The sequence below is a fragment of the Lichenostomus cassidix genome, unplaced genomic scaffold, assembly GCF_008360975.1.
Source record: "Lichenostomus cassidix isolate B80296 unplaced genomic scaffold, HeHo_3.0 HiC_scaffold_40, whole genome shotgun sequence".
Lineage (NCBI taxonomy): Eukaryota > Metazoa > Chordata > Aves > Passeriformes > Meliphagidae > Lichenostomus > Lichenostomus cassidix.
This window is the reverse complement of record NW_028147459.1, coordinates 1,517,664-1,544,203: the sequence shown is the minus strand read 5'-3', so window position 1 is coordinate 1,544,203 and position 26,540 is coordinate 1,517,664. Positions and strand designations below refer to the sequence as shown.

The 26,540-nt window shown below is 46.2% G+C and overlaps 1 protein-coding gene across 1 annotated transcript in view; it reads left to right on the top strand.

The window, feature by feature from the left end:
- Positions 1–2,761: 2,761 nt before the first annotated feature.
- The window catches only part of LOC146422475 (RNA-binding protein 10-like), a 37,854-nt gene continuing 14,075 nt past the window's right edge, over positions 2,762–26,540 (top strand). The window contains exons 1-10 of the mRNA XM_085046197.1: positions 2,762–2,947; positions 4,305–4,334; positions 5,007–5,074; positions 6,485–6,626; positions 8,056–8,272; positions 10,060–10,205; positions 12,292–12,388; positions 14,306–14,397; positions 17,397–17,564; positions 23,706–23,852. Coding sequence (XP_084902323.1) covers positions 4,326–4,334; positions 5,007–5,074; positions 6,485–6,626; positions 8,056–8,272; positions 10,060–10,205; positions 12,292–12,388; positions 14,306–14,397; positions 17,397–17,564; positions 23,706–23,852 — 1,086 coding nt within the window. The 5' untranslated portion in view covers positions 2,762–2,947; positions 4,305–4,325. The remainder of the gene's footprint in view (positions 2,948–4,304; positions 4,335–5,006; positions 5,075–6,484; positions 6,627–8,055; positions 8,273–10,059; positions 10,206–12,291; positions 12,389–14,305; positions 14,398–17,396; positions 17,565–23,705; positions 23,853–26,540) is intronic.

The following is a 26,540-nucleotide window of genomic DNA, read 5'->3' as shown; positions in this document are numbered from 1 at the left end:
TTGAGGGATTTGGGGGATTTGGGGTTTGGGATTTAGGGATTTTGAGATTTTGGGGTTTTGGGATTTTGGGGTTTGGGGTTTGGGGTTTGGGGTTTGGGATTTTGGGGTTTGGGATTTGGGGTTTGGGATTTTGGGGTTTGGGGGATTTTTGGGATTTGGGATTTTGGGGTTTTTGGGATTTTGGGTTTTTGGGGATTTTGGGATTTTGGGATTTGGGGATTTTGGGATTTGGGATTTTGGGATTTTTGGGATTTGGGGTTTGTTTTTTGGGATTTGGGGTTTGGGATTTGGGATTTTGGGGTTTTTGGGGTTTTTGGGATTTGGGATTTTGGGATTTGGGGTTTGGGGATTTTGGGGGTTTGGGGTTTGGGATTTGGGGTTTGGGATTTGGGGTTTGGGATGTTTTTGGGTTTTTTTTTTGGGGTTTGTGTTTGGGTGTTTGGGGTTTGGGGTTTGGGTTTGGGGTTTGGGGTTTGGGGGTTTGGGGGGTTTGGGGTTTAGGATTTTGGGGTTTGGGATTTGGTGTTTGGGGTTTTTGGGGTTTGGGATTTTTGGGATTTTTGGGTTTTGGGGTTTGGGATTTGGATTTTTTGAAATTTTGGGGGGAATTTTGGGGGGTTTTGGGTTTTTTTTCGGGTTTTATTTTAGGACAATTTTAGGGCCATTTTGGTGTTTTTGGGATCGAATCAGGAGATGATTTTAGGAAAACATCAATAGAATTAATGAACACCAGAAACGAACTCAATCCCAATAAATTTCCCAGACAGTTTTAGGGCCATTTTGGGGTCATTTAACCCATTTTAATGATCTTTAAACTCCTCCAAAACCCCAAACCCCAATCCTCCTGTACCACTGTGTGTCCTACAGACAATTTTAGGGTCATTTTAGGGCAATTTTGGGGCATTTTGGGGTCATTGAAACCATTCTGATGAGGTTTATCTTCCCCAACCCCAAATCCCAAAAACCCCACAGAGGATTTTAGGGTCATTTTGAGGCTTTTTGGGATCAAATCAGGAGATGATTTTAGGAAAACAATGAGAGAACTGAGAAACACCAAGAATCCCAACAACTCCAAAAATATTTTTAGACACTTTTAACGCCATTTTGGGGTCATTTAACCCATTGTAATGATCTTTAACCCCCCAACCCTAAATCCCAAAAACCCCACAGAGGATTTTAGGGCAATTTTGAGGCTTTTTGAATCAAATCAGGAGACAATTTTAGGAAAACACTGAGAGAACTGAGAAACACCAAGAATTACCACAATTCCCAAAAAATTTCCAGACAATTTTAGGATCATTTTAGGATCATTTAACCCATTCTAACCATCCTAACCCCCCAAAATCCCAAACCCCAAATTCCCCTGTGCTCCCATGTACCTTATTGAGAATTTTGGGGTCATTTTGGGGTTTTTGGGATCAAATCAGGAGATGATTTTAGGAAAACACTGAGAGAACTGAGAAACACCAAGAATGCTAAAAATCAAAAAAAATTTCCCAGACGTTTTTTGGGTCATTCTGATGAGATTTATCTCCCCCAATCCTAAATCCTAAAAACCTCACAGACGATTTTAGGGTCATTTTGGGACATTTGGGATCAAATCAGGAGAGGATTTTAGGAAAACACTGAGAGAAACCAGAAACACCAAGAATCCTAACAACTCCAACAATTTTTTTAGACAGTTTTAGGGCCATTTTGGGGTCATTTAACCCATTCTAACCATCCTAACCCCCCAAAACCCCAAACCCCAAATTCCCCTGTGCTCCCATGTACCTTATACAGAATTTTTAGGGCAATTTTGGGGTTTTTGGGATCAAATCAGGAGAGAATTTAGGGAAACACCGAGAGAACTGAGAAACACCAAGAATCCTAACAATTCCAAAAATTTTTTTAGACAGTTTTAGGGTCATTTTGGGGTCATTTAACCCATTTTAATGATCTTTAACCCCCCAACCCTAAATCCCAAAAACCCCACAGACGATTTTGGGGTCATTTTAGGGTTATTTGAGATTAAATCAGAAGAGAATTTTAGGAAAACACTGAGAGAACTGAGAAACACCAAGAATCCCAACAACTCCAACAATTTTTTTAGACACTTTTAAAGCCATTTTGGGGTCATTTAACCCATTCTAACCATCCTAACCCCCCAAAACCCCAAATCCCCCTGTGCTCCCATGTACCTTATACAGAATTTTTAGGGCAATTTTGGGGTTTTTGGGATCAAATCAGGAGATTTTAGGAAACAATGAGAGAACTGAGAAACACCAAGAATTACTGGAATTCCCAAAAAATTTCTAGACAATTTTAGGGTCACTTTGGAGTCATTGAAACCATTCTGATGAGGTTTATCTCCCCCAACCCCAAATCCCAAAAACCCCACAGACAATTTCAGGGTCATTTTGGGACATTTGGGATCAAATTAGGAGAGAATTTTAGGAAACACTGAGAGAACTGAGAAACACCAAGAATTACTGGAATTGCCAAAAAATTTCTAGACAATTTTAGGGTCATTTTGGGGTCATTGAACCCATTCTGATGAGGTTTATCTCCCCCAACCCCAAATCCCAATGTACCTTATAGAGAATTTTAGGGCAATTTTGGGACATTTGGGATCAAATCAGGAGACAATTTTAGGAAACATCAATAGAACTGAGAAACACCAGAAACGAACTCAATCCCAATAAATTCCCGAGACAGTTTTAGGGTCATTTTGGGGTCATTTAACCCATTCTAACCATCCTAACCCCCCAAATCCTAACCTTTTCTCCCCCCAAATCCCCCTGCAGCCATCATCCTGCGGAACCTGCACCCTCAGAGCAGCCTGGAGTCCATCCTGGCCGCCCTGGCTCCCTTCGCCGCCCTGTCTGCCGCCAACGTCCGAGTGATCAAGGACAGGCAGACCCAGCTGAACCGCGGCTTCGCCTTCGTGCAGCTCAGCACCATCGTGGTGAGGGACTGGGGGGACTGGGAGGGGACTGGGAAGGGACTGGGAAGGGATAAAGAGGGACTGGGAGGGACTGGGAGGGTATGTGAAGGGATAAAGAGGGACTGGGAGGGGATTGAGGGGCACTGGGAGAGACTGGGATGGACTGGGAGGGGATAGAGAGGGACTGGGAGGGATAAAGAGGGACTGGGAAGGGACTGGGATGGACTGGGAGGGACTGGGAGGGACTGGGGCTTCGCCTTTGTGCAGCTCAGCACCATCGTGGTGAGGGATGGGGGGACTGGGAGGGACTGGGAGGGACTGGGAAGGGATAAAGAGGGACTGGGAGAGACTGGGGGGGATTGGGAGGGGATAGAGAGGAACTGGGAGGGGATTGGAGGGGCTGGGAGGGACTGGGAGAGACTGGGGGGGATTGGGAAGGACTGGGAGGGTTGGTTAACATCATGGTGAGGGACTGGGAGGGACTGGGAAGGGATTGGGAAGGGATAAAGAGGGACTGGGAGGGGATTGAGGGGCACTGGGAGAGACTGGGATGGACTGGGATGGACTGGGAGGGGATAGAGAGGGACTGGGATGGACTGGGGGGGACTGGGATGGACTGGGGCTTCGCCTTCGTGCAGCTCAGCACCATCGTGGTGAGGGAATGGGGGGACTGGGAGGGACTGGGAGGGACTGGGATGGACTGGGAGGGGATTGGGAGGGGACTGGGGGGGACTGGGAGGGACTGGGATGGGACTGGGAGGGGATAGAGAGGAACTGGGAGGGATAAAGAGGGACTGGGAAGGGATTGGGGGGCACTGGGAGGGAACTGGGAGCGGATTGGGAGGGGATTGGGGGGAGTGGGAGGGACTCAGGGGAACTGGGAGGGACTGGGAGAGGATTGGGAGGGACTGGGAGAGGATAGAGAGGAACTGGGAAGGGATTGGGAGGGAGTGGGGCTTCGCCTTCGTGCAGCTCAGCACCATCGTGGTGAGGGACTGGGGGGACTGGGAGGGACTGGGGGGGAGTGGGAGGGGACTGGGAGGAAAAATTGTGGTGGTTTTGGGGTGAAAAATGGGGATTTTGGGGAGAAAAAGGGAACTGGTTTGTACTGGGAGGGAGTGGGAGGGACTGGGAAGGGATTGGAAGGGACTGGGATGGACTGGGAAGGGACTGGGAGGGATTGGGAAGGAGCCTGCACATCTCCCAGTCTCCCCAGTATCCCCAATTCCAGATCCTCACGATCCATTCCAGGGCTTCTCCCAATACTCCCAGTACTCCCAGTATCACCAGTATCCCCAGTCCTGGATCCAGTCTGGGGCCACTCCCAGTCTCTCCCAGTCCCCCCAGTATCCCCAGTATGTTTCCCTCTCTCCCGCAGGAAGCTGCCCAGCTGCTGCAGATGCTGCAGGCCCTGCACCCCAGTATCCCCAGTACTCCCAGTATCCCCAGTCCCCCCAGTCCCCCCAGTTTCCCCAGTATCCCATCACCAGTCCCCCCAGTCTCTCCCAGTCCCCCCAGTATCCCCAGTCCCCCCAATCCCCCCAGGCCTCCCAGTCCCCCCAGTGTCCCCAGTCTCTCCCAGTTCCTCCCAGTCTCTCCCAGTATCCCCAGTCCCCAGTATCCCATCACCAGTATCCCCAGTCTCTCCCAGTCCCCCCAGTATGTTCCCCTCCCCGCAGGAAGCTGCGCAGCTGCTGCAGATGTTGCAGGCCCTGCATCCCAGTATCCCCAGTATCCTCAGTCTGTCTCTCCCCAGTCTCTCCCAGTACCCCCAGTCCCCCCAGTATCCCCAGTATCCCATCACCAGTATTCCCAGTCCCCCCAGTATCCCCAGTATCCCATCACCAGTCCCCCCAGTATCCCCAGTATGTTCCCCTCCCCGCAGGAAGCTGCACAGCTGCTGCAGATGCTGCAGGCTCTGCACCCCAGTACTCCCAGTATCCCATCACCAGTATCCCCAGTATCCCCAGTATCCCCAGTACTCCCAGTATCCCCAGTCTCTCCCAGTACTCCCAGTATCCCCAGTATGTTTCCCTCCCTCTCTCCCCAGGAAGCTGCACAGCTGCTGCAGATGTTGCAGGCTCTGCACCCCCCGCTGCACATCGACGGCAAGAGCATCAACGTGGAGTTTGCCAAGGGATCCAAACGGTGAGCGCGGGGCGGGGACTGCACCTGGGCACACCTGGGCACACCTGGGCACTGCACCTGGGGGCACACCTGGGCACTGCACCTGGGCATGGGCATCACACCTGGGCATCGCACCTGGGCATCACACCTGGGCATGGGCATCACACCTGGGCATCGCACCTGGGCATCGCACCTGGGCATCGCACCTGGGCACTGCACCTGGGCACACCTGGCCACTGCACCTGGGCACTGCACCTGGGGGCACACCTGGGCACACCTGGGCATGGGCATCACACCTGGGCATCGCACCTGGGCACTGCACCTGGGCACACCTGGGCACGGCACCTGGGCACTACACCTGGGGGCACACCTGGGCATGGGCTGGCATTGCACCTGGGCACTGCACCTGGGCATCACACCTGGGCACTGCACCTGGGCACACCTGGGCACACCTGGGCATGGGCATCACACCTGGGCACTGCACCTGGGCACTGCACCTGGGCACTGCACCTGGGGGGCACCTGGGCATGGGCATCACACCTGGGCATCACACCTGGGGGCACCTGGGCACTGCACCTGGGCACTGCACCTGGGCACACCTGGGCATTGCACCTGGGCATGGGCTGGGCATTGCACCTGGGCACTGCACCTGGGCACTGCACCTGGGGGCACCTGGGCATTACACCTTGGCACACCTGGGCACTGCACCTGGGCACTGCACCTGGGCACACCTGGGCACACCTGGGCACATCTGGGCATGGGCATCACACCTGGGCATCACACCTGGGGGCACCTGGGGGCACCTGGGCACACCTGGGCACTGCACCTGGGCACTGCACCTGGGCACTGCACCTGGGCATCACACCTGGGCACACCTGGGCACGGGAATCGCACCTGGCCACACCTGGGAGCACCTGGGTACACCTGGGCATGGGCTGGACATCGCACCTGGGCACACCTGGGCATCACACCGGGGCACACCTGGGCATGGGAGTCACACCTGGCACCACACCTGGGCATGGGGTGGGCACCACACCTGGGCACACCTGGGCACTGGAATCACACCTGGGCATGGGAATCACACTTGGGCACACCTGGGAGCACAGCTGGGCATGGGGTGGGCATCACCTGGGCACAGGAATCACAGCTGGAATCACACCTGGGCACGGGCATCACACCTGGGCATGGGAATCACACCTGGGCACACCTGGGCATGGGGTGGGCATCACCTGGGCACACCTGAGCTCACCTGGGCACGGGCATCACACCTGGCCACACCTGGCACAGGCCCTGCCCCACCCCTTCAGCCCCACCCATTCCCCCTAAGCCCCTCCCCTTTCCCACAAGCCCCGCCCACCACCCCAAGCCCCGCCCCCTCCCCACCCAACCCTCCAATAGCCTTCCGCCCCGCCCACTGACCCCTCCCCCCAGAGCCGCCTTGGCCCCGCCCCTGACCGGAAGCTCCGCCCCCAGGGACGGGCAGGGGGCGGGGCCGGGGGAGGGGCCTCCCCGCGCCAGCGCCGCCTCCGTCGCCTCCACCGCCATCGCCGCCGCCCAGTGGGCGCTGTCACAGGTGGGCGGGGCCGGGGTGGGCGTGGTCAGGCTGGGAGGGGATTGGAAATTGGGGTGTGGTCAGGGTGGGAGGGGCTCGGAAATGGGTGTGGTCAGGGTGGGAGGGGCCTGGGTGGGCGTGGTCAGGGTGGGAGGGGATTGGAAATGGGGGTGTGGTCAGGAAGTGGGAGGGGCCTGGTGAGTGCAGGGAAGGGCTTGGAAATGGGGGTGTGGTCAGGGGTGGGAGGGGCTTGGGGGCCAGGTGGGTGTGGCTTTGGGTGTGGTCAGGAAGTGGGTGGGGCCTCGAGGGTGTGGTCATGGGGTGGGAGGGGCCTAAAACCAAGGTGGGTGTGGTCAGGGAGTAGGCGCGGCTTAGGAATCAGGGCGTGGCTTTGGGTGTGGTCAGGAAGTGGGTGGGGCCTTGGGGTGGGGGGGGGTGGGAGGGGCTTAAAACCAAGGTGGGTGTGGTCGGGGTGGGAGGGGCTTGGAAATCAGGGTGTGGTCAGGAAGTGGGTGGGGCTTTGGGGTGTGGTGATGGAGTGGGAGGGGCTTGGTGACCAGGTGGGTGTGGTCAGGGAGTAGGCGCGGCTTAGGAAGCAGGGTGTGGTTTGGGGTGTGGTCAGGATGTGGGTGGAGCCTCGAGGGTGTGGTCATGGGGTGGGAGGGGCTTGGAAATCGGGGTGTGGCTTTGGGTGTGGTCACAATGGGAGGGGCTTGGGAATATGGGTGGGTGTGGTCAGGGGTGGGAGGGGCTTTGGGGTGTGGCTTTGGGTGTGGTCAGGAAGTGGGTGGGGCCTTGGGGTGTGGTGATGGAGTGGGAGGGGCTTGGGAATCAAGGTGTGGCTTTGGGTGTGGTCATTGCGGGTGGGGCTTGGGAAATGGGGTGTGGTCAGGAAGTGGGTGGAGCCTCGAGGGTGTGGCTTGGGGTGTGGTCAGGGGGTGGGAGGGGCTTAAAATCAGGGTGGGTGTGGTCAGGGAGGGGCTTGGGACCAGGTGGGTGGGGTCAGGAAGTGGGCGGGGCTTGGAAAATGGGGTGTGGTCAGGAAGTGGGTGGAGCCTCGAGGGTGTGGCTTTGGGTATGGTTGGGGGTGGGAGGGGCTTGGAAATTTGGGTGTGGTCAGGGAGTGGGAGGGGGTTGGGAATCAGGGTGTGGCCTTGGGTGTGGTCAGGGAGTGGGTGGAGCCTTTAGGGTGTGGTCAGGGAGTGGGAGGGGCTTAACAATCGGGGTGGAGCTTTTGATGGGCGTGGCCCCAAACTGGGAGGAGCCAACGGGAACGGGAGCTTTAAAAAAGGGGGGTGTGGTCTGCTAGAGTGGGCGTGGCCTATGGGTAATGGGCGTGGTTTGCATGCCGAGGGCGTGGCTTAAACCCGATGGGCGTGGCTTAAGCCCGGTGGGCGTGGCTTCACCCCGGTGAGCGTGGCTTCACCCCGGTGGGCGTGGCCTCACCTAGCCCCGCCCCCAGGCCGCCCCCGGCGCCGACACCACGTGGTCGGGAGGGGAGGAGCCAAGCGGCGACTTCGGCGGCTTCTACCAATCGGAGGAGCCCTTCGCCGCTGGCCCCGCCCCCTCCCTCTACGGCTCCGCCTACCTGAAGGGCGCCTCGGCCACGCCCACCGGCCCCGCCCTGACAGGCCCCGCCCCCTCCAAGCCGGATGGCCCCGCCCCCGGTGAGTGCTGGCGCCAAATCCAGGTGTGGCCAGGTGGGACTATTGTCCCTTCCAGGTGTTCCCAGGTGTGACATCTGTCCCTCCCAGGTGTTCCTCAGTGTCCCCCAGGTGTGCCCAGGTGTGGCTTCTGTCCCCAGCAGGTGTTCCCAGGTGTTCCCAGTATCCCTCCAGGTGTTCCCAGCTGTTCCCAGTATCCCCTCAGGTGTTCCCAGGATCCCCTCAGGTGTTCCCAGATGTTCCCAGGTGTGGCCTCTGCCCTCCAGGTGTCCCCAGGTGTTCCCCAGTGTCCCCCCAGGTGTTCCCAGATGTGCTCCCTGTCCCCCCCCAGGTGTCTCCAGGTGTTCCCAGGTGTTCCAAGCTGTTCCCAGGTGTGACTCCTCTCCCCCCAGCTGTTCCCAGGTGTTCCCAGTGCCCCTCCAGGTGTTCCCAGATGTTCGCAGGGTCCCCCAGCTGTTCCCAGGATCCCTCAGGTGTTCCCAGGTGTGACCTCTGCTCTCTCCAGGTGTTCCCAGTGTCCTTCCAGGTGTGACTTCCTTTCCCCCCAGGTGTTCCCAGCTGTTCCCAGGTGTTCCCAGCTCCCCCCCAAGGTGCTCCCAGGTGCTCCCAGGTGTGACCTCTTTCCCCCCCAGCTGTTCCCAGATGTTCCCAGGTATTCCCAGTTCCCCCCCAGATGTTCCCAGATGTTCCCAACTGTTCCCAGGATCCCCCCAAGGTGCTCCCAGGTGTTCCCAGTTCCCCCCAGATGTTCCCAGATGTTCCCAGGTGTTCCCAGGTGTTCCCACGATCCCTCAGGTGTTCCCAGTGTCCTCCCAGGTGTGACTCCGTGTCCCTCCAGCTGTTCCCAGATGTTCCCAGATGTTCCCAGGATCTCTCAGGTGTTCCCAGGTGTGACCTTTTCCCGTCCCAGGTATTCCCAGTTCCCCTCCAGGTGTTCCCAGGTGTTCCCAGTCCCTCCCAGGTGTGACTCCCTATCCCTCCAGCTGTTCCCAGGTGTTCCCACGATCCCTCAGGTGTTCCCAGTGTCCTTCCAGGTGTGACTTCCTGTCCCCCTAGCTGTTCCCAGATGTTCGCAGGTGTTCCCAGGATCCCTCAGGTGTTCCCAGGTGTGACCTTTTTCCCCCCAGCTGTTCCCAGGTGTCCCCAGGTGTCCCCAGGTGTTCCCAGGTGTTCCCAGGATCTCTCAGGTGTTCCCAGGTGTGACCTTTTCCCCTCCCAGGTGTTCCCAGTTCCCCTCCAGGTGTTCCCAGTGTCCCTCCAGGTGTGACTCCCTATCCCCCCAGGTGTTCCCAGATGTTCCCAGCTGTTCCCAGGTGTTCCCAGGATCCCTCAGGTGTTCCCAGGTGTGACCTCTTTCCCTCCCAGATGTTCCCAGATGTTCCCAGGGGTTTCCAGGTGTTCTCAGCCCCTCCAAGATGCTCCCAGGTGTTCCCAGGTGTGACCTTTTCCCCCCCAGGTGTCCCCAGGTGTTCCCAGGTATTCCCAGTTCCCCCCCAGCTGTTCCCAGGTATTCCCAGGATCCCTCAGGTGTTCCCAGGTGTGACTTTTGTCCCTCCCAGCCCTCCCCAGATGTTCCCAGGTGTTCTCAGCTCCCCCCCAAGGTGTTCCCAGGTGTGACCTTTTTCCCCACAGATATTCCCAGGTGTCCCCAGGTATTCCCAGTTCCCTCCCAGCTGTTCCCAGGTGTTCCCAGGTGTTCCCAGCTGTTCTCAGCCCCCCCCAGGTGCCCCCAGATGTAGCCCCGCCCCCTTTTCCTGACGTCACCCTTGCTCGCTTGGCGCCCCCTGCAGGCCCGGAGGACTCAGCGCAGGAGGGCGGGGCGGGTGGGGGAGGGGCGGGGGGGGCGCCCTTCCCCCGCGGCCCCCCCGGGAACGCCCCTTACCCCTCCCCCAGCGCCGAGACCCCCGCGGGGACACCGCCGGGACCCCCCGGGCAGGTGAGACCCCCGAAACCCCGGAAACTGGGGAGAGAGGGAGGGGAAAATCACAAAAATTGGGGAAAAATCCCAAAAATTGGGGAGGAAATGGGGAAAAGGGAGGGGAAAATCCCCAAAATTGGGGAGAAATCCCAAAAATTGGGGAAAAATGGAGGAGAAAATCCCAACAACTGGGGAAAATGGAGGGGAAAATACCCCAAAATTGGGGAAAAATGGTAAAAAGGGAGGAGGAAATCCTAAAAGTTGGGGTGAAATGGTAAAATGGGAGGGGAAAATCCCAAAAATTGGGGAAAAATCCCAAAAACTGGGGAGGAAATGGGAAAAATGGAGGGGAAAATCCCCAAAAATTGGGGAAAAATCCCAAAAATTGGGGAGGAAATGGGAAAAAAGGAGAGGAAAATCCCAAAAATTGGGGAAAAATGGTAAAAAGGGAGGAGGAAATCCTAAAAATTGGGGAGAAATGGTAAAATGGGAGGGGAAAAATCCCAAAAATTGGGGAAAATGGTAAAAAGGGAGGGGAAAATCCCAAAAATTGGGGAAAAATCCCAAAAACTGGGGAGGAAATGGGAAAAATGGAGGGGAAAATCCCCAAAAATTGGGGAAAAATCCCAAAAATTGGGGAGGAAATGGGGAAAAGGGAGGGGAAAATCCCCAAAATTGGGGAAAAATCCCAAAAATTGGGGAGGAAATGGGAAAAAGGGAGGGGAAAATCCCCAAAAATTGGGGAAAAATCCCCAAAATTGGAGAGGAAATGGGAAAAAGGGAGGGGAAAATCCCCAAAAATTGGGGAAAAATGGAGGGGAAAATCCCAAAAAATTGGGGAAAAATCCCAAAAATTGGGGAGGAAATGGGAAAAAGGGAGAGGAAAATCCCCAAAATTGGGGAAAAATCCCAAAAATTGGGGAAAAATGGGGAAAAAGGGAGGGGAAAATCCCCAAAAATTGGGGAAAAATCCCAAAAATTGGGGAGGAAATGGGGAAAAAGGAGAGGAAAATCCCAAAAATTGGGGAAAAATGGAGGAGAAAATCCCAACAACTGGGGAAAATGGAGGGGAAAATACCCAAAAATTGGGGAAAAATGGTAAAAAGGGAGGAGGAAATCCTAAAAATTGGGGTGAAATGGTAAAATGGGAGGGGAAAATCCCAAAAATTGGGGAAAAATCCCACAAACTGGGGAGGAAATGGGAAAAATGGAGGGGAAAATCCCCAAAAATTGGGGAGAAATGAGGGAGAAACTCCATAAATTGGGGAGAAATGGAGGGGGAATCCCAAAAATTGGGGAAAATTGGAGGAGAAATCCCAAAAATTGGGGAAAATTGGAAGGGGAAACCCTGAAAATTGGGGAGAGATGGAGGGAGAAACCCCAAAATTGGGGGAAGAGGGAGGGGAAAACCCCAAAAATTGGGGAAAAATGGTAAAATGGGAGAAGGAAATCCTAAAAATTGGGGAGAAATGGTAAAATGGGAGGGGAAAATCCCAAAAATTGGGCAAAAATGGAGGGGAAATCCCAAAAATTAGGGAAAAAGGGAGGAGAAAATCCCAAAAATTGGAGAGAAATGAAGGCGAAAACCCAAAAATTGGGGAGAAATGGTAAAAAGGGAGAGAGAAACCCCAAAAATTGGGATTTTGGGGTGATTTGGGGCGTGGAAAACCCCAAAATAGGAGGACTTGGGGGAATTTTATGGGATTTTTGGTGTAGAAAACCCCAAAATAGGAAGATTTTGTGGGATTTTTGGGGTGGAAAACTCCAAAACAGGAGGATTTTGGGGGATTTTTGAGGATTTTTGGGGTGGAAAACCCCAAACCAGCAGGATTTAGTGGGATTTTGTAGGATTTTTGGGGTAGAAAACCCCAAAACAGGAGGATTTTGGGGGATTTTTGGTGTGGAAAACCCCAAAACAGGAGAATTTAGGGGAATTTTATGGGATTTTTGGTTTAGAAAACCCCAAAACAGGAGAATTTTTGAGGATTTTTTTTGATTTTTGGGGTGGAAAACCCCAAAAAATTCAGGTTTTGAGGTCTGCCGACCCCAATAATTTATCCCAGGGTGGATTTTGGGATAATTTTGGGGTTTTTTTGCCCCCCAGAGCTACTCAGGACCCCTCAAGGCTGAGACCCCAAACTCTGCTCCAGCTGCTGCTCCCCAGGCTGTGCCCCAGAGTGGGGAACCCTATGGGACCTACCGTGAGTGGGGTGGGGAATTTGGGGGATTTTTGGGGGATTTTGGGATTTTTTGGGATTTAGAGTTTTAGGGTGGATTGGGGATTTGGGGGATTTTGGGAGATTTTGGGATTTTTTGGGGGGATTTTGGGGATGATTTTGGGAGGATTTTGGAGTGGATCTGGGAAGATTTGGGGAATTTTGGGAGATTTGGAGTTTGGGAGAATTTGGGATTTTGGGGATCAGATTTTTGGGGGATGATTTGGGGGATTTTGGTGATTAGATTTGGGATTTTGGGGATTTTGAGGATTTTGGAGGATTTGGGGTGATCTGGGGAAGATTTGGGGAATTTGGGGGATTTGGGGGAGTTTTGGGAGAATTTTGGGGATTTGGGGATTTGGGGTGAATTTGAGGATTTGGGAGAATTCTGGGGGATTTGGGGATTTTTGGGGTGATTTGGGGGGATGATTTTGGGGGATTTTAGGGGATTTGGGGAGCATTTGAGGACTTAGGGATCTTTGGGGTAATTGGATTTGTGAGGGGGAAGATTTGGGGTGAATTTTGGGATTACTCAGAGCTTTGGGAGAACTGGGGGATTTGGGTGATTTGGGGGATTTTGGGAGGATTTGGGAGGGTTTGGAGGGGATTTGGGGGAGTTTTGGGGGAAATTTGGGGGATTTTGAGGGGATTTTGGGGGAATTTGGGGAGATTTGGGAGTTTGGGAGATTTTGGGGGATTTGGGGGATTTTGGGGGGATTTGGGGGATTTGGGTGGATTGGGGAAGATTTGGGGATTTTGGGAGATTTTGGGGATTTTTGGGAGAATTTGGGGATTTGGGGGATTTTGGGGGAGCTTTAGGAGATCTGTGATCTTAGGTGAGTTTTGGGGGATTTTGGGGAATTTTGGGGAGTTTTGGGAGGATTTGGATGGGGAGTTAGATGCTTGGGGGATTTTGGTGATTGGGGAGATTGGTGAATTGAGGAATTTTGGGGATTTTGGGGGGTTTGAGGATTGTGGGGAAATTTGAGGAGATTTGGGGATTTTGGGGGATTTGGGGACTTTTTTGGGGGAGATTTGGGGATTTTGGGGAAATTTTGGGGGAGATTTGGGGATTTTGGGGATTTGAGGATTTTGGGGGGATTTTGGGGAATTTGGGGAGTTTTTGGGGAGTTTGGGGAATTTTGGGGTGGATTGGGGAGATTTGGGGAAGTTTTGGGGATCTGAGGCTTTTGGGGAGATTTGGGGGATTTGGGGGAAATTTTGGGGATTTAGTTGGGGAGTTTTGGGAGATTTGGGGGAATTTGGGATTTGGAGACTTTGGGGGAGATTTTGGGGATTTTTGGGGATTTTTGGGGGATTTGGGGACATTAGGGGATTTTGGGGGATTTTTTGGGTTTTGAATTTTGGGGATGAGGATTTTGGGAAGTTTGGGGAATGTTTTGGGGATTTTAAAGAATTTTGGGGGATTTGGGGGATTTGTGTAAGTTTTGGGGATTTGGGTAGAATTTTGGGGGATTTGGAGGATTTGGGGAATTTTGGGAAATTTGGGGATTTGGGGGAGTTTTGGGGATTTTGGGATTTTGGATTTTTGGGGAGGATTTGGGGGATTTGGGGGCATTTGAGACTCTTTTGGGGACATTAAGGATTTTGCTTTTTTCAGTTTGGAATTTTGGGGGATTTGGAGGGGATTTGGGGGAATTTTGGGAGATTTGGGGGAATTTTGGGGGGATTTGGGTGAATTTTGGGGTAATTTTGGCTGATTTTTGAGCCATTTTGGGTGAATTTTTGAGCAATTTTGGGTGAATTTCTCTTTAATTCCTCATTTATTTCAACTTCCAAACCCCAAAATCCCAAAACCCCAAATTCCCTTTCACCCCAAACATCCCAAAAACCCCAAAAAACTTCCCAAAAAACCCCAAAAATTCCCAAATTTCCCTCCAGCTGTTCCAGATGTTTCCACTTACCAATACGACGAAACTTCCGGTTATTACTATGATCCTCTCACTGGACTCTACTATGATCCTCATTCCCAGGTTTTTGGGGGAATTTTGGGAATTTTTGGGAATTTTGGGGATTTTTTTTGGAATTTTGGGGATTTGGGGGGAATTTTGGGGATTTTTGGGGATTTTTTTGGGTTTTTAGGGGAATTTTGGGGATTTTGGAACTTGTTGGGGATTTTGGGGAATCTTTGGGACTTTTTGGGCTCTTAGGAATCCTCGGATCTTCGTAATCTGTGGATTTTGGGGATCTGGGGATTTTTTGGGAGACTTTTTGGCTTTAGGAATTTTGGATCTTTTTTGGATTTTGAGGATTCTTTTTTTTATTTGTGAATTTGGGGGTTTTTTGGTGATTTTGGGGTTTTTCTTATTTTAGCACCTAGATTTTGTGAATTTGGGGATTTTTGAAATTTTGGGGATTTTGCTGATTTTGGGGTTTTTTGGGGAATTTTTGGGATTTTAGGATTCGGTCTTTTATTTTTGGAATTTGGACTTTAGATTTTGGGGGCTTTTGGGGACTGAGACTTGGGGACTTTGGAAACCTTGATTTTGGATGATCTTTTGGGGGACTTGGAGATTTTAGGATTATGATTTTGAAATTTTTTGGGATTTTGGGTTTTTGAGGATTTTACCTAGATTTTAGACTTTGGGATTTTTTGGGGATCTTTGATCTTTGGGGGTCTTGAGATCTTTGGGAACTCTTTTTGATTTTTGGGCTTTTAGGGCCTTGGGATTTTAAACTTGATGTTTTGGTGAACTTGGGGCTTTGGTGATTTTGGGGATTTTGGGGATTTTTGAGGATTGGGGAATTTTTGGGGAGTTTTTGGGAATTTTTGGGGATTTTTGGGATTTTTGGGGAATTTGGGTGTGTTTGGCGATTTTGGGGATTTTTGGGGAATTTTGGGGATTTTTTGGGGAATTTTGGGGGGATTTTTTTGAATTTTGGGGATTTTGAGGGATTTTTGGGGGTTTTGGGGAATTTTCGGGATCCTCCCTCCCGGGGGAAAAAATTGGGGTGAAAAAAGTGATATTTTGGGGGAAAAAGAGAAATTTTGTGGGGAAAAAATGAAGTTTTGAGTGAAAAAAGTGAAATTTTTGAGTGAAAAAAGTGACATTTTGGGTGAAGAAAGTGGTTTTTTTTGGGGTTTTTTATCTGGAAATTTTGGGGTTCAGAACTCAAATTTCACCCCAAAATCTTTTCCATTTTAACCCTTTAAATGTCAATTTCAAAATAAAATATTTTCAGGGTGAAAAATCTCATTTAGGGCAAATTTGGGGTTTTATTTTTTGGGGAATTTTAGCCGAAAATTTTGGGATTCAGAGAGAAATTTTAGGTTAAAAAAAAATCCAAATTTTCCCCCAAAATCTTTGCGATTTTAACCCTTTAAACGCCGATTGCAAACCGAGAAATTTTTAGACTAAAAATTCCAATTCAACACCAATTAAAATTTTTTTTTTGGGTTTTTTTTTCCCCCAAATTTCACCCCAAAACCGTTTCGATTTTAACCCTTTAAACACCGATTTCAAACTGAGCTATTTTCAGGCTAAAAACCTCATTTCAACCCCAATTTAATCTCATTTTTTGGGGGTTTTTATCTGGAAATTTTGGGATTCAGAGAGAAATTTTAGGTTAAAAAAATCCAAATTTTCCCCCAGATTTTTTGGGATTTTAACCCTTTAAACACCAACTTAAAACTGAGAGATTCTCAATGTAAAAATCCCATTTCAGCACCAATTTAATCTCATTTTTTGGGTTTTTTTCCCCCAAATTTCACCCCAAAATATTTGGATTTTAACCCTTTAAAAGCCAATTTCAAACTGAGAGATTCTCAATGTAAAAATCCCAATTCAACCCCAATTTAATCTCATTTTTTTGGGGTTTTTTTCCCCCAAAATCTTTCCGATTTTAACCCTTTAAACACCAATTTCAAACTGAGCTATTTTCAGGCTAAAAACCTCAATTCAACCCCAATTTAATCTCATTTTTTGGGGTTTTTATCTTGAAATTTTGGGGTTCAGAGTGAAATTTTGACATTCAAAACCCAAATTCTGCCCCAAAATCTTTCCGACTTTAACCCTTTAGAAGCCGATTTCAAACGGAGATATTTTCAGGGTAAAAATCCCAATTCAACCCCAATTTAATCTCATTTTTTTGGAGGTTTTTATCTGGAAATTTTGGGGTTCAGAACTCAAATTTCACCCCAAAAATCTTTTCCATTTTAACCCTTTAAACACCAACTTCAAACTGAGAGATTCTCGATGTAAAAACCTCATTTCAACCCCAATTTAATCTCATTTTTTGGTTTTTTTCCCCCAAATTTCACCCCAAAATATTTGGATTTTAACTCTTTAAACACCAATTTCAAACTGAGAGATTCTCAGTGTAAAAATCCCAATTCAACCCCAATTTAATCTCATTTTTTTGGGATTTTTTTCCCCCAAAATCTTTCCGATTTTAACCCTTTAAATGCCGATTTCAAACGGAGCTATTTTCAGTATTAACAATTGGAATTCAACCCCAATTTAATCTCATTTTTTGGGATTTTTTCCCCCAAAAATCTTTCCGATTTTAACCCTTTAGCTACCGATTAAACCCAACAGATTCTCAATGCAAAAACCCCAATTCAGCACCAATTTCATCTCATTTTTTTGGGATTTTTCCCCCAAAAATCTTTCTGATTTTAACCCTTTAAATGCCGATTTCAAACTGAGTTATTTTCAGGCTAAAAAACCTCAATCCAACCCCAATTTAATCTCATTTTTTGGGGTTTTTTCCCCCCAAAACCATTTTGATATTAACCCTATAGATGCCAATTTCAAACAAAAAAAATTCTCCATGTAAAAACCTCATTCCAATACCAATTTAATCTCATTTTTTGGGATTTTTTCCCCCAAAATCTTTCCGATTTTAACCCTTTAAACGCCAACTTCAAACAAAAAAATTCTCCATGTAAAAACCTCAATCCAACCCCAATTTAATCTCATTTTTTTTTCATTTTTTCCCCCCAATTTTCCTCCCCACCTCCCCTCCCCAGTACTACTACGACGCCTCCTCAGGCCAATACCTGTACTGGGATGGGGAGAGGAGAACTTACCTGGCTGCTCCTCCTGCTGAGCCTCCCCCAGGACCCCCAGGAGCCCCAGGGACCCCCAAGGAGCCCAAGGACAAGAAGGAGAAACACAAAACCAAGACGGCGCAGCAGGTGGGGAGGAAATCCTGGAAATTTGGGGGGGAAATGGTGAAAAATGAGGGGTTTTGGGGGGAAAAACTGAAATTTGGAAAATCCCAAAATGAGGGGTTTGGGGGAAAAAACCCAAAAATGAGAGGTTTGGGAGAAAACCCCAAAAATGAGGTGTTTGGGGAAAAACTGTGAAATTTGGGGGAAAACCCTGAAATTTGGGGAGTGGGAGGTGGAAAATGAGAAATTTGGGGGGAAATCCTGAAAATTTGGGGGGAAAATGGCCAAAAATGAGGGGTTTGGGGGGAAAAACTGTGAAATTTGGGGGGAAATGGCAAAAAAATTAGGGGGTTTGGGGGGGAAAAATCCTGAAATTTGGGGGAAATTGGGGGAAACGCTAAAAATTAGGGGTTTGAGGAGGGAAATCCTGAAATTTGAGGGGGAAATCCCAAAAATTTGGTGGGAAAACCGCAAAAATGAGGAGTTTGGGGGAAAAATTCCAAAAATTTGGGGGAAAAGCCCCAAAAAGGAGGGGGGAAAATCCCCAAAATTTGGGGAGGAGGAGGTGGAAAATGAGGGGTTGGGGGAAAATCCCAAAATTTGGGGGGAAAATGCTGAAAATTAGGGATTTGGGGGAGAATCCCAAAAATGTGGGGTTTGGGGGAAAATCCTGAAATTTGGGGGAAATTGGGGGAAAATGCTAAAAATAGGGGTTTGGGGGCGAAATTCTGAATTTTGGGGGAAAATCCCAAAATTTAGGAAACCTCAAAATGAGGGGTTTGGGGGAAAAATTGCGATATTTGGGGGAAATCTGCAAAATTTGGGGAAATGCTGAAAATTAGGGTTTGGGGGGAAAATTCTGAATTTTGGGGGAAAGAACCTCAAAAATGGGGGTTTGGGGGGAAATCCTGAAATTTGGGGTGGAAATCCCAAAATTTGGGGGAAATGGTGAAAAATGAGGGGTTTGGGGGGAAAATCCAAAAATTTGGGGAAAACCCTGAAATTTGGGGAGGGGGAGGTGGAAATGAGAAATTTGGGGGAAATCCTGAAAATTTGGGGGAAAAACCCCAAAATGAGGGGTTTGGGGGAAAAACGGTGAATTTGGGGGAAAATCCCAAAATGAGGTGTTTGGGGGAAAAAACCCAAAATGAGGTGTTTGGGGGGAAAACGGTGAAATTTGGGGGGAAAATCCTGAAATTTGGGGGAAAACCCTGAAATTTGGGGAGGGGGAGGTGGGAAATGAGGGGTTTGGGGGAGAAAAGCCAAAAATGATGCAAAATGAGGGGTTTTGGGGGAAAACCCAAAAATTAAGGGGTTGGGGGAAAATCCTGAATATTTGGGGAGAAAACCCTAAAAAGGAGGGGTTTGGGGAGAAAATGTCAAAAATTTGGGGGAAAACCCTGAAAATAAGGGGTTTGGGGGGAAATCCTGAAATCTGGGGTGGAAATCCTGAAAATTTGGGGGAAAAATCCTCAAAAATGGGGGTTTGGTGGGGAAATCGTGAAATTTGGGGGAAAACCCTAAAAAATGGGGAGTTTGGGGAGGAAATCCCAAAAATTTGGGGGCAAATTGCAAAAAATGAGGGGGTTAGCGGAAATCAAAAATTTGGGGGGAAACCTCAAAAATGGAGGTTTGGGGAGGAAATCTTGAAAATTTGGGGGAAAATTGTGAAAATGAGGGGTTTGAGGGGGGAAATTCTGAAATTTGGGGAGGAAATCCCAAAAATTGGGGGAAATGGCAAAAAATTAGGGTTTTGGGGGAAAATTGCGAAATTGGGGGGGAAATGCTGAAAATTAGGGGGTTTGGGGGAAAAAATCCTGAAATGTGGGGAGGAGGAGGTGGGAAATTAGGGGTTTGGGGGAAAATCCTGAAATTTGGGAAATCCCCAAAATTTGGGGGAAAAAATTTGGGGGAATGGCAAAAATGAGGGGTTTGGGGGAGAAAAATCCTGAAATTTGGGGGCAAATTGGGGGAAAACGCTAAAATAGGGGTTTGGGGGGAAAATTCTGAATTTTGGGGAGAAAATCCCAAAAATTTGTGGAAAAACCTCAAAATGAGGGGTTTGGGGGAAAATTGCGAAATTTGGGAGAAAATCCCCAAAATTTGGGGGAAATGCTGAAAATTAGGGGTTTGGGGGAAAAAATCCTGAAATTTGGGGGAAATTGGGGGAAACGCTAAAAATAGGGGTTTGAGGGCAAAATTCTGAATTTTGGGGAAAAACCTCAAAAATGTGGGGTTTGGGGGAAAATCCTGAAAATTTGGGGGGGAGGTGGAAAATGAGGGGTTTGGGGAAAAATCCCAAAATTTGGGGGGAAATTGGGGGGAAAACCCTAAAAATGAGAGGTTTAGGGAGGAAAAAGCCTGAAATTTGGGGGAAAATCCCAAAAATTAGGGGTTTGGGGAGGAAAAATCCCTAAATTTGGGGGGAAAAATCACCAAAAATGAGGTGTTTGGGGGAAAACTCCAAAAATTTGGGGGTAAAACCCCAAAAAGGAGGAGGTTGGGGGGGGGAAATCCCAAAATTTGGGGGGAAACTGGGGGGAAAACCCTAAAAATGAGAGGTTTAGGGAGGATAAAGCCTGAAATTTGGGGGAAAACCTCAAAAATTAGGGGTTTGGGGAGGAAATCCCAAAAATTTGGGGAGGGGGAGGTGGAAAATGAGAAGTCTGGGGGAGGAAATCCCCAAAAATGTGGGGTTTGGGGAGGAAAAATCCCGAAATTTGGGGGGAAAATCCCCAAAAATGAGGGGTTTGGGGGGAGAAAATCTCAAAAATTTGGGGAAAAACCCTAAAAATGAGGGGTTTGGGGAGGAAATTGTGAGATTTGGGGGAAAAAGCCTCAAAAATGGAGGTTTGGGGAGGAAATCCTGAAATTTGGGTGGAAAATCCTGAAATTTCGGGGGAAAACCCTAAAAATGAGGGGTTTGGGGAGAGAAATCCCAAAAATTTGGGGAGAAGAAGACCAAAAATGAGGGGTGTGGGGAGGAAATCCCGAAAATTTCGGGGAAAAATCCTCAAAAATGAGGGGTTTGGGGAGTAAAAATCCTAAAATTTGGGGAGGGGGAGGTGGAAAATGAGAAGTCTGGGGGAGGAAATCCCCAAAAATTAGGGGTTTGGGGAGGAAAAATCCCTAAATTTGGGGGAAAAATTGCCAAAAATGAGGGGTTTGGGGGGAGAAAATCTCAAAAATTTGGGGGGGAAAACCCTAAAAATGAGGGGTTTGGGGAGGAAATTGTGAAATTTGGGGGGAAAATCCTGAAATTTCGGGGGAAAACCCTAAAAATGAGGGGTTTGGGGAGAGAAATCCCAAAAATTTGGGGAGAGGGAGGCCAAAAACGAGGGGTGTGGGGAGGAAATCCCAAAAATTTGGGGGGAAAATCCTCAAAAATGAGGAGTTTGGGGAGTAAAAATCCTAAAATTTGGGGAGGGGGAGGTGGGAAATTAGGGGTTTGGGGGGGAAATCCAAAAAATGTGGGGTTTGGGGAGGAAAAATCCCGAAATTTGGGGGGAAAAATCCCCAAAAATGAGGGGTTTGGAGAGGAAATCCCAAAAATTTGGGGGGGAAATACCAAAAATGAGGGGTTTGGGGGAGGGAATCCCAAAAAATGACCTGAAAATGAGGAGTTTTGGGGGGAAAATCCCAAAATTTGGGATGGAAGAGGTGGAAAATGAGGGGTTTTGGGGGAAAAATCGCCAAAAATGAGGGTTTTGGGGGGAAAAATCCTGAAATTTGGGGAGGGGGAGGTGGGAAATGTCAGTTTTTGGGATTTCCTTCTCACCTTTTGGGATTTTCTTCTCAATTTTTGGGATATTTTGGGATATTTTTTGGGATATTTTCAGGATATTTTCAGGATATTTTCAGGATATTTTTTGGGATATTTTCAGGATTTTTTTTGGCTATTTTGGGATATTTTCAGGATATTTTCAGGATATTTTCAGGACATTTTCAGAATATTTTTTGGGATATTTTTTGGGATATTTTCAGGATATTTTTTGGGATATTTTGGGATATTTTCAGGATATTTTCAGGATATTTTTTGGGATATTTTCAGGATATTTTCAGGATATTTTTGGGATATTTTTTGGGATATTTTCAGGATATTTTCAGGATATTTTCAGGATATTTTCAGGATACTTTCAGGATATTTTCAGGATATTTTCAGGATATTTTTTGGGATTTTTTCAGGACATTTTCAGGATATTTTAAGGATATTTTTTGGGATATTTTCAGGATATTTTCAGGATATTTTCAGGACATTTTTTGGGATATTTTGGGATATTTTCAGGATATTTTTTGGGATATTTTTTGGATATTTTCAGGATATTTTCAGGATATTTTCAGGATATTTTTTGGGATATTTTTTGGGATTTTTTTTGGGATATTTTCAGGATATTTTCAGGATATTTTCAGGATATTTTTCAAGATATTTTTTGGGATATTTTCAGGATATTTTTGGGATTTTTTCAGGATATTTTCAGGATATTTTCAGGATATTTTTTGGGATATTTTCAGGATATTTTCAGGATATTTTTTGGGATATTTTGGGATTTTTTGGATATTTTCAGGATATTTTTTGGGATATTTTGGGATATTTTGGGATATTTCCAGGATATTTTTTGGGATATTTTTTGGATATTTTCAGGATATTTTCAGGATATTTTCAGGATATTTTTTGGGATATTTTCAGGATATTTTTTGGGATATTTTCAGGATATTTTCAGGATATTTTTTGGGATATTTTCAGGATATTTTCAGGATATTTTTTGGGGTATTTTCAGGATATTTTCAGGATATTTTCAGGATATTTTTTGGGATATTTTCGGGATATTTTCAGGATATTTTTGAGATATTTTCAGGATATTTTCTGGGCTATTTTGGGATATTTTCAGGATATTTTCAGGATATTTTCAGGATATTTTCAGGATATTTTCTGGGCTATTTTGGGATATTTTCAGGATATTTTCAGGATATTTTCAGGATATTTTCAGGATATTTTTTGGGATATTTTCGGGATATTTTCAGGATATTTTTGAGATATTTTCAGGATATTTTTAGGATATTTTCAGGATATTTTGAGGATATTTTTTGGGATATTTTCAGGACATTTTTTGGGATATTTTTTGGGATATTTTCAGGATATTTTCAGGATATTTTCAGGATATTTTCAGGATATTTTTTTGGGATATTTTGGGATATTTTGGGATATTTTCAGGATATTTTTTGGGATATTTTCAGGATATTTTCAGGATTTTTTTTGGGATATTTTCAGGATATTTTCAGGAGATTTTCAGGATATTTTCAGGATATTTTTTGGGATATTTTCAGGATATTTTCAGGATATTTTTTGGGATATTTTCAGGATATTTTTTGGGATATTTTTTGGGATATTTTCAGGATATTTTCGGGATACTTTCAGGATATTTTCAGGATATTTTCAGGACATTTTCAGGATATTTTTTGGGATATTTTGGGATATTTTCAGGATATTTTCAGGACATTTTCAGGATATTTTCAGGATATTTTCAGGATATTTTCAGGACATTTACAGGATACTTTCAGGATATTTTCAGGACATTTTCAGGATATTTTCAGGATATTTTCTGGGATATTTTTTGGGATATTTTTGGGATATTTTAGGACATTTTCAGGATATTTTCAGGATATTTTTTGGGATATTTTTTGGGATATTTTCAGGATATTTTCAGGATATTTTCAGGATATTTTTTGGGATATTTTTTGGGATATTTTCAGGATATTTTCAGGATATTTTTCAGGATATTTTCAGGACATTTTCAGGACATTTTCAGGATATTTTCAGGACATTTTCAGGATATTTTTGGGATATTTTTTGGGATATTTTCAGGATATTTTCAGGATATTTTCAGGATATTTTTCAGGATATTTTCAGGATACTTTCAGGACATTTTCAGGATATTTTTGGGATACTTTCAGGATATTTTCAGGACATTTTCAGGATATTTTCAGGACATTTTCAGGATATTTTCAGGACATTTTCAGGATATTTTCAGGACATTTTCAGGTTATTTTCAGGACATTTTCAGGACATTTTCAGGATATTTTCAGGACATTTTCAGGACATTTTCAGGACATTTTCAGGATATTTTCAGGACATTTTCAGGATATTTTTGGGACATTTTTGGACAGATTGCCAAGGACATGGAGCGCTGGGCTCGCAGCCTGAACAAGCAGAGGGAGAGCAGAAGCTCCTCAGGACCTCCTCCTGCTCCTCGCGATGATGACAGGAGGGAAGCAGCAGCTGCTGACGCTGGATATGCTATTCTGGAGAAAAAGGTGAGATTTTGGGGGATTTTGGGGATTTTTGGAGAAATTTGGGAATTTTTTGGGATTTTTTGGGAATTTTTTTGGCGGTTTTTAGGCAGTTTTTTTGGCTTTTTTAGGGATTTTGGGGGATTTTTTGAGATTTTTTTTTTTTAATTGGATTTTTTGGGGATTTTTTTGGGATTTTTTGAGATTGTTTTTGATTTTATTGGATTTTTTGGGGGATTTTTTGGTTTTCTGGGAATTATTGGGGATTTTTTGGGAGTTTTTGGGGGATTTTTGGGGATTTCTTGGGATTTTTTGGGGATTTTGGGGGATTTTTTTCGGAATTTTTTTGGGAATTTTTGGGATTTTTTGGGGCATTTTTGGGGATTTTTTGGGGAATTTTTTTGGGATTTTTTGGGATTTTTTGGGGATTTTTGGGGCACTTTTTGGGCATTTTTTTTGATTTTTGGGGATTTCTTGGGGATTTTTTTGGGGATTTTTGGGGGATTTTTAAAATTTTTTTGTTTTTTGGGGATTTTTTGGGATTTTTTTTTTTTATTTTGGGGGATTTTGGGGATTTGGGGATGATTTGGGGAGTTTGGGGTGATTTGGGCAGCAGCTGCTGAGGCTGGATATGCCATCCTGGAGAAAAAGGTGGGGTTTGGGGGAATTTGGGATTTTTTGCGATTTTTTTTTGGATTTTTGGGGATTTTTGGGGATTTTTTAGGCATTTTTGGGGGATTTTTTGATTTTTTTTTGATTTTTTGGGAATTATTTGGCATTTTTTGGGCATTTTTGGGGAATTTTTGGGATTTTTTTGGGTTTTTTGGGCATTTTTTGGGGATTTTGGCATTTTTGGGGATTTTTTTGGGGATTTTTGGGGCACTTTTTCGGTTTTTTTTTTATTTTTTGGGCATTTTGAGGGGATTTTTTTAGGGATTTTTGGGGGATTTTTTTTTTATTTTTTTGTTTTTTGGGGGATTTTTGGGGATTTTTTTGTTTTGTTTTGGGGGATTTTGGGGATTTGGGGATGATTTGGGGAGTTTGGGGTGATTTGGGCAGCAGCTGCTGACGCTGGATATGCTATTCTGGGGAAAAAGGTGGGGTTTGGGGGGATTTGGGGATTTTTGGATTTTTTGGGGATTTTTTGGGAGTTTTTGGGGATTTTTTGGGATTTTTTTTGGATTTTTGGGGATTTTTGAGGATTTTTTGGGGGATTTTTTGGTTTTCTGGGAATTTTTTTGGTTTTTTTAGGCAGTTTTTGGGGGGTTTTGGGGATTTTTTGGTTTTCTGGGAATTTTTTTGGTTTTTTTAGGCAGTTTTTGGGGGGTTTTGGGGATTTTTTGGGATTTTATTGGATTTTTTGGGGATTTTTTTTTTATTTTTTGGGGATTTTTTTGGGAGTTTTTTGGGGTTTTTGGGGATTTTTGGGGATTTTTTTGGGGATTTTTTGGTTTTCTGGGAATTATTGGGGATTTTTTGGGAATTTTTGGGGGATCTTTGGGGCATTTTTTTGGGATTTTATGGGCAATTTTTGGGATTTTTTTGGGGATTTTTTTGGGGATTTTTTGGGATGTATTTTTATTTTTGGGGGAATTTTTGGGGGATTTTTTTATGCATTTTTTTGATTTTTGGGGATTTTGGGGCTTTTTTGGGGGTTTTATTTTTGGGGATTTTGGGGGATTTTTAAAATTTTTTTGGTTTTTGGGGGGATTTTTTGGGATTTTTTTTTTTTATTTTGGGGGATTTTGGGGATTTGGGGATGATTTGAGTTGGTTTGGGGTGATTTGGGCAGCAGCTGCTGACGCTGGATATGCTATTCTGGAGAAAAAGGTGAGATTTTGGGGGATTTTGGGGATTTTTTGGGAATTTTTGGGTAGTTTTGGGGCAGTTTTGGGGATTTTTTGGGGATTTTTTGGGATTTTTTTGGGATTTTATTGGATTTTTTTTGGATTTTTTTTGATTTTTTGGGGATTTTTTTTGATTTTTTGGGGATTTTTTGGGAGTTTTTTGGGGTTTTTGAGAATTTTTGGGGATTTTGGGATTTTTATTTTTTGGGATTTTTGGGGGACTTTTTTTGGATTTTTTTGGACTTTTGGGGATTTTTGGGGATTTTTGTTTCTTGGGGGATTTTTTGGGATTTTTTTTTATTTTGGGGGATTTTGGGGATTTGGGGATGATTTGGGGAGTCTGGGGTGATTTGGGCAGCAGCTGCTGACGCTGGATATGCTATTCTGGAGAAAAAGGTGGGGTTTGGGGGAATTTTGGGGATTTTTTGGGATTTTTTGGGGATTTTTGGGGATTTTTTTGGCGGTTTTTAGGCAGTTTTTTTGGATTTTTTGGGGACTTTTTGGGATTTTTTTGGGATTTTATTGGATTTTTTGGGGATTTTTTTTTTTTGGGGGGATTTTTTTAGATTTTTTTTTATTTTATTGGATTTTTTGGGGATTTTTTTTTACTTTTTGAGGATTTTTTGGGGTTTTTTGGTTTTCTGGGAATTATTTGGGATTTTTTGAGGATTTTTGGGGGGTTTTGGGGGATTTTTTTTGGATTTTATGGGCAATTTTTGGGATTTTTTTCGGGATTTTTTGGGAATTTTTTTGGGAATTTTTGGGGTTTTTTGGGGCAGTTTTGGGGATTTTTTTCTGATTTTTGGGGGATTTTTTTTTTATTTATATGGGCAATTTTAGAATTTTTTTGGGGAGATTTTGGGGA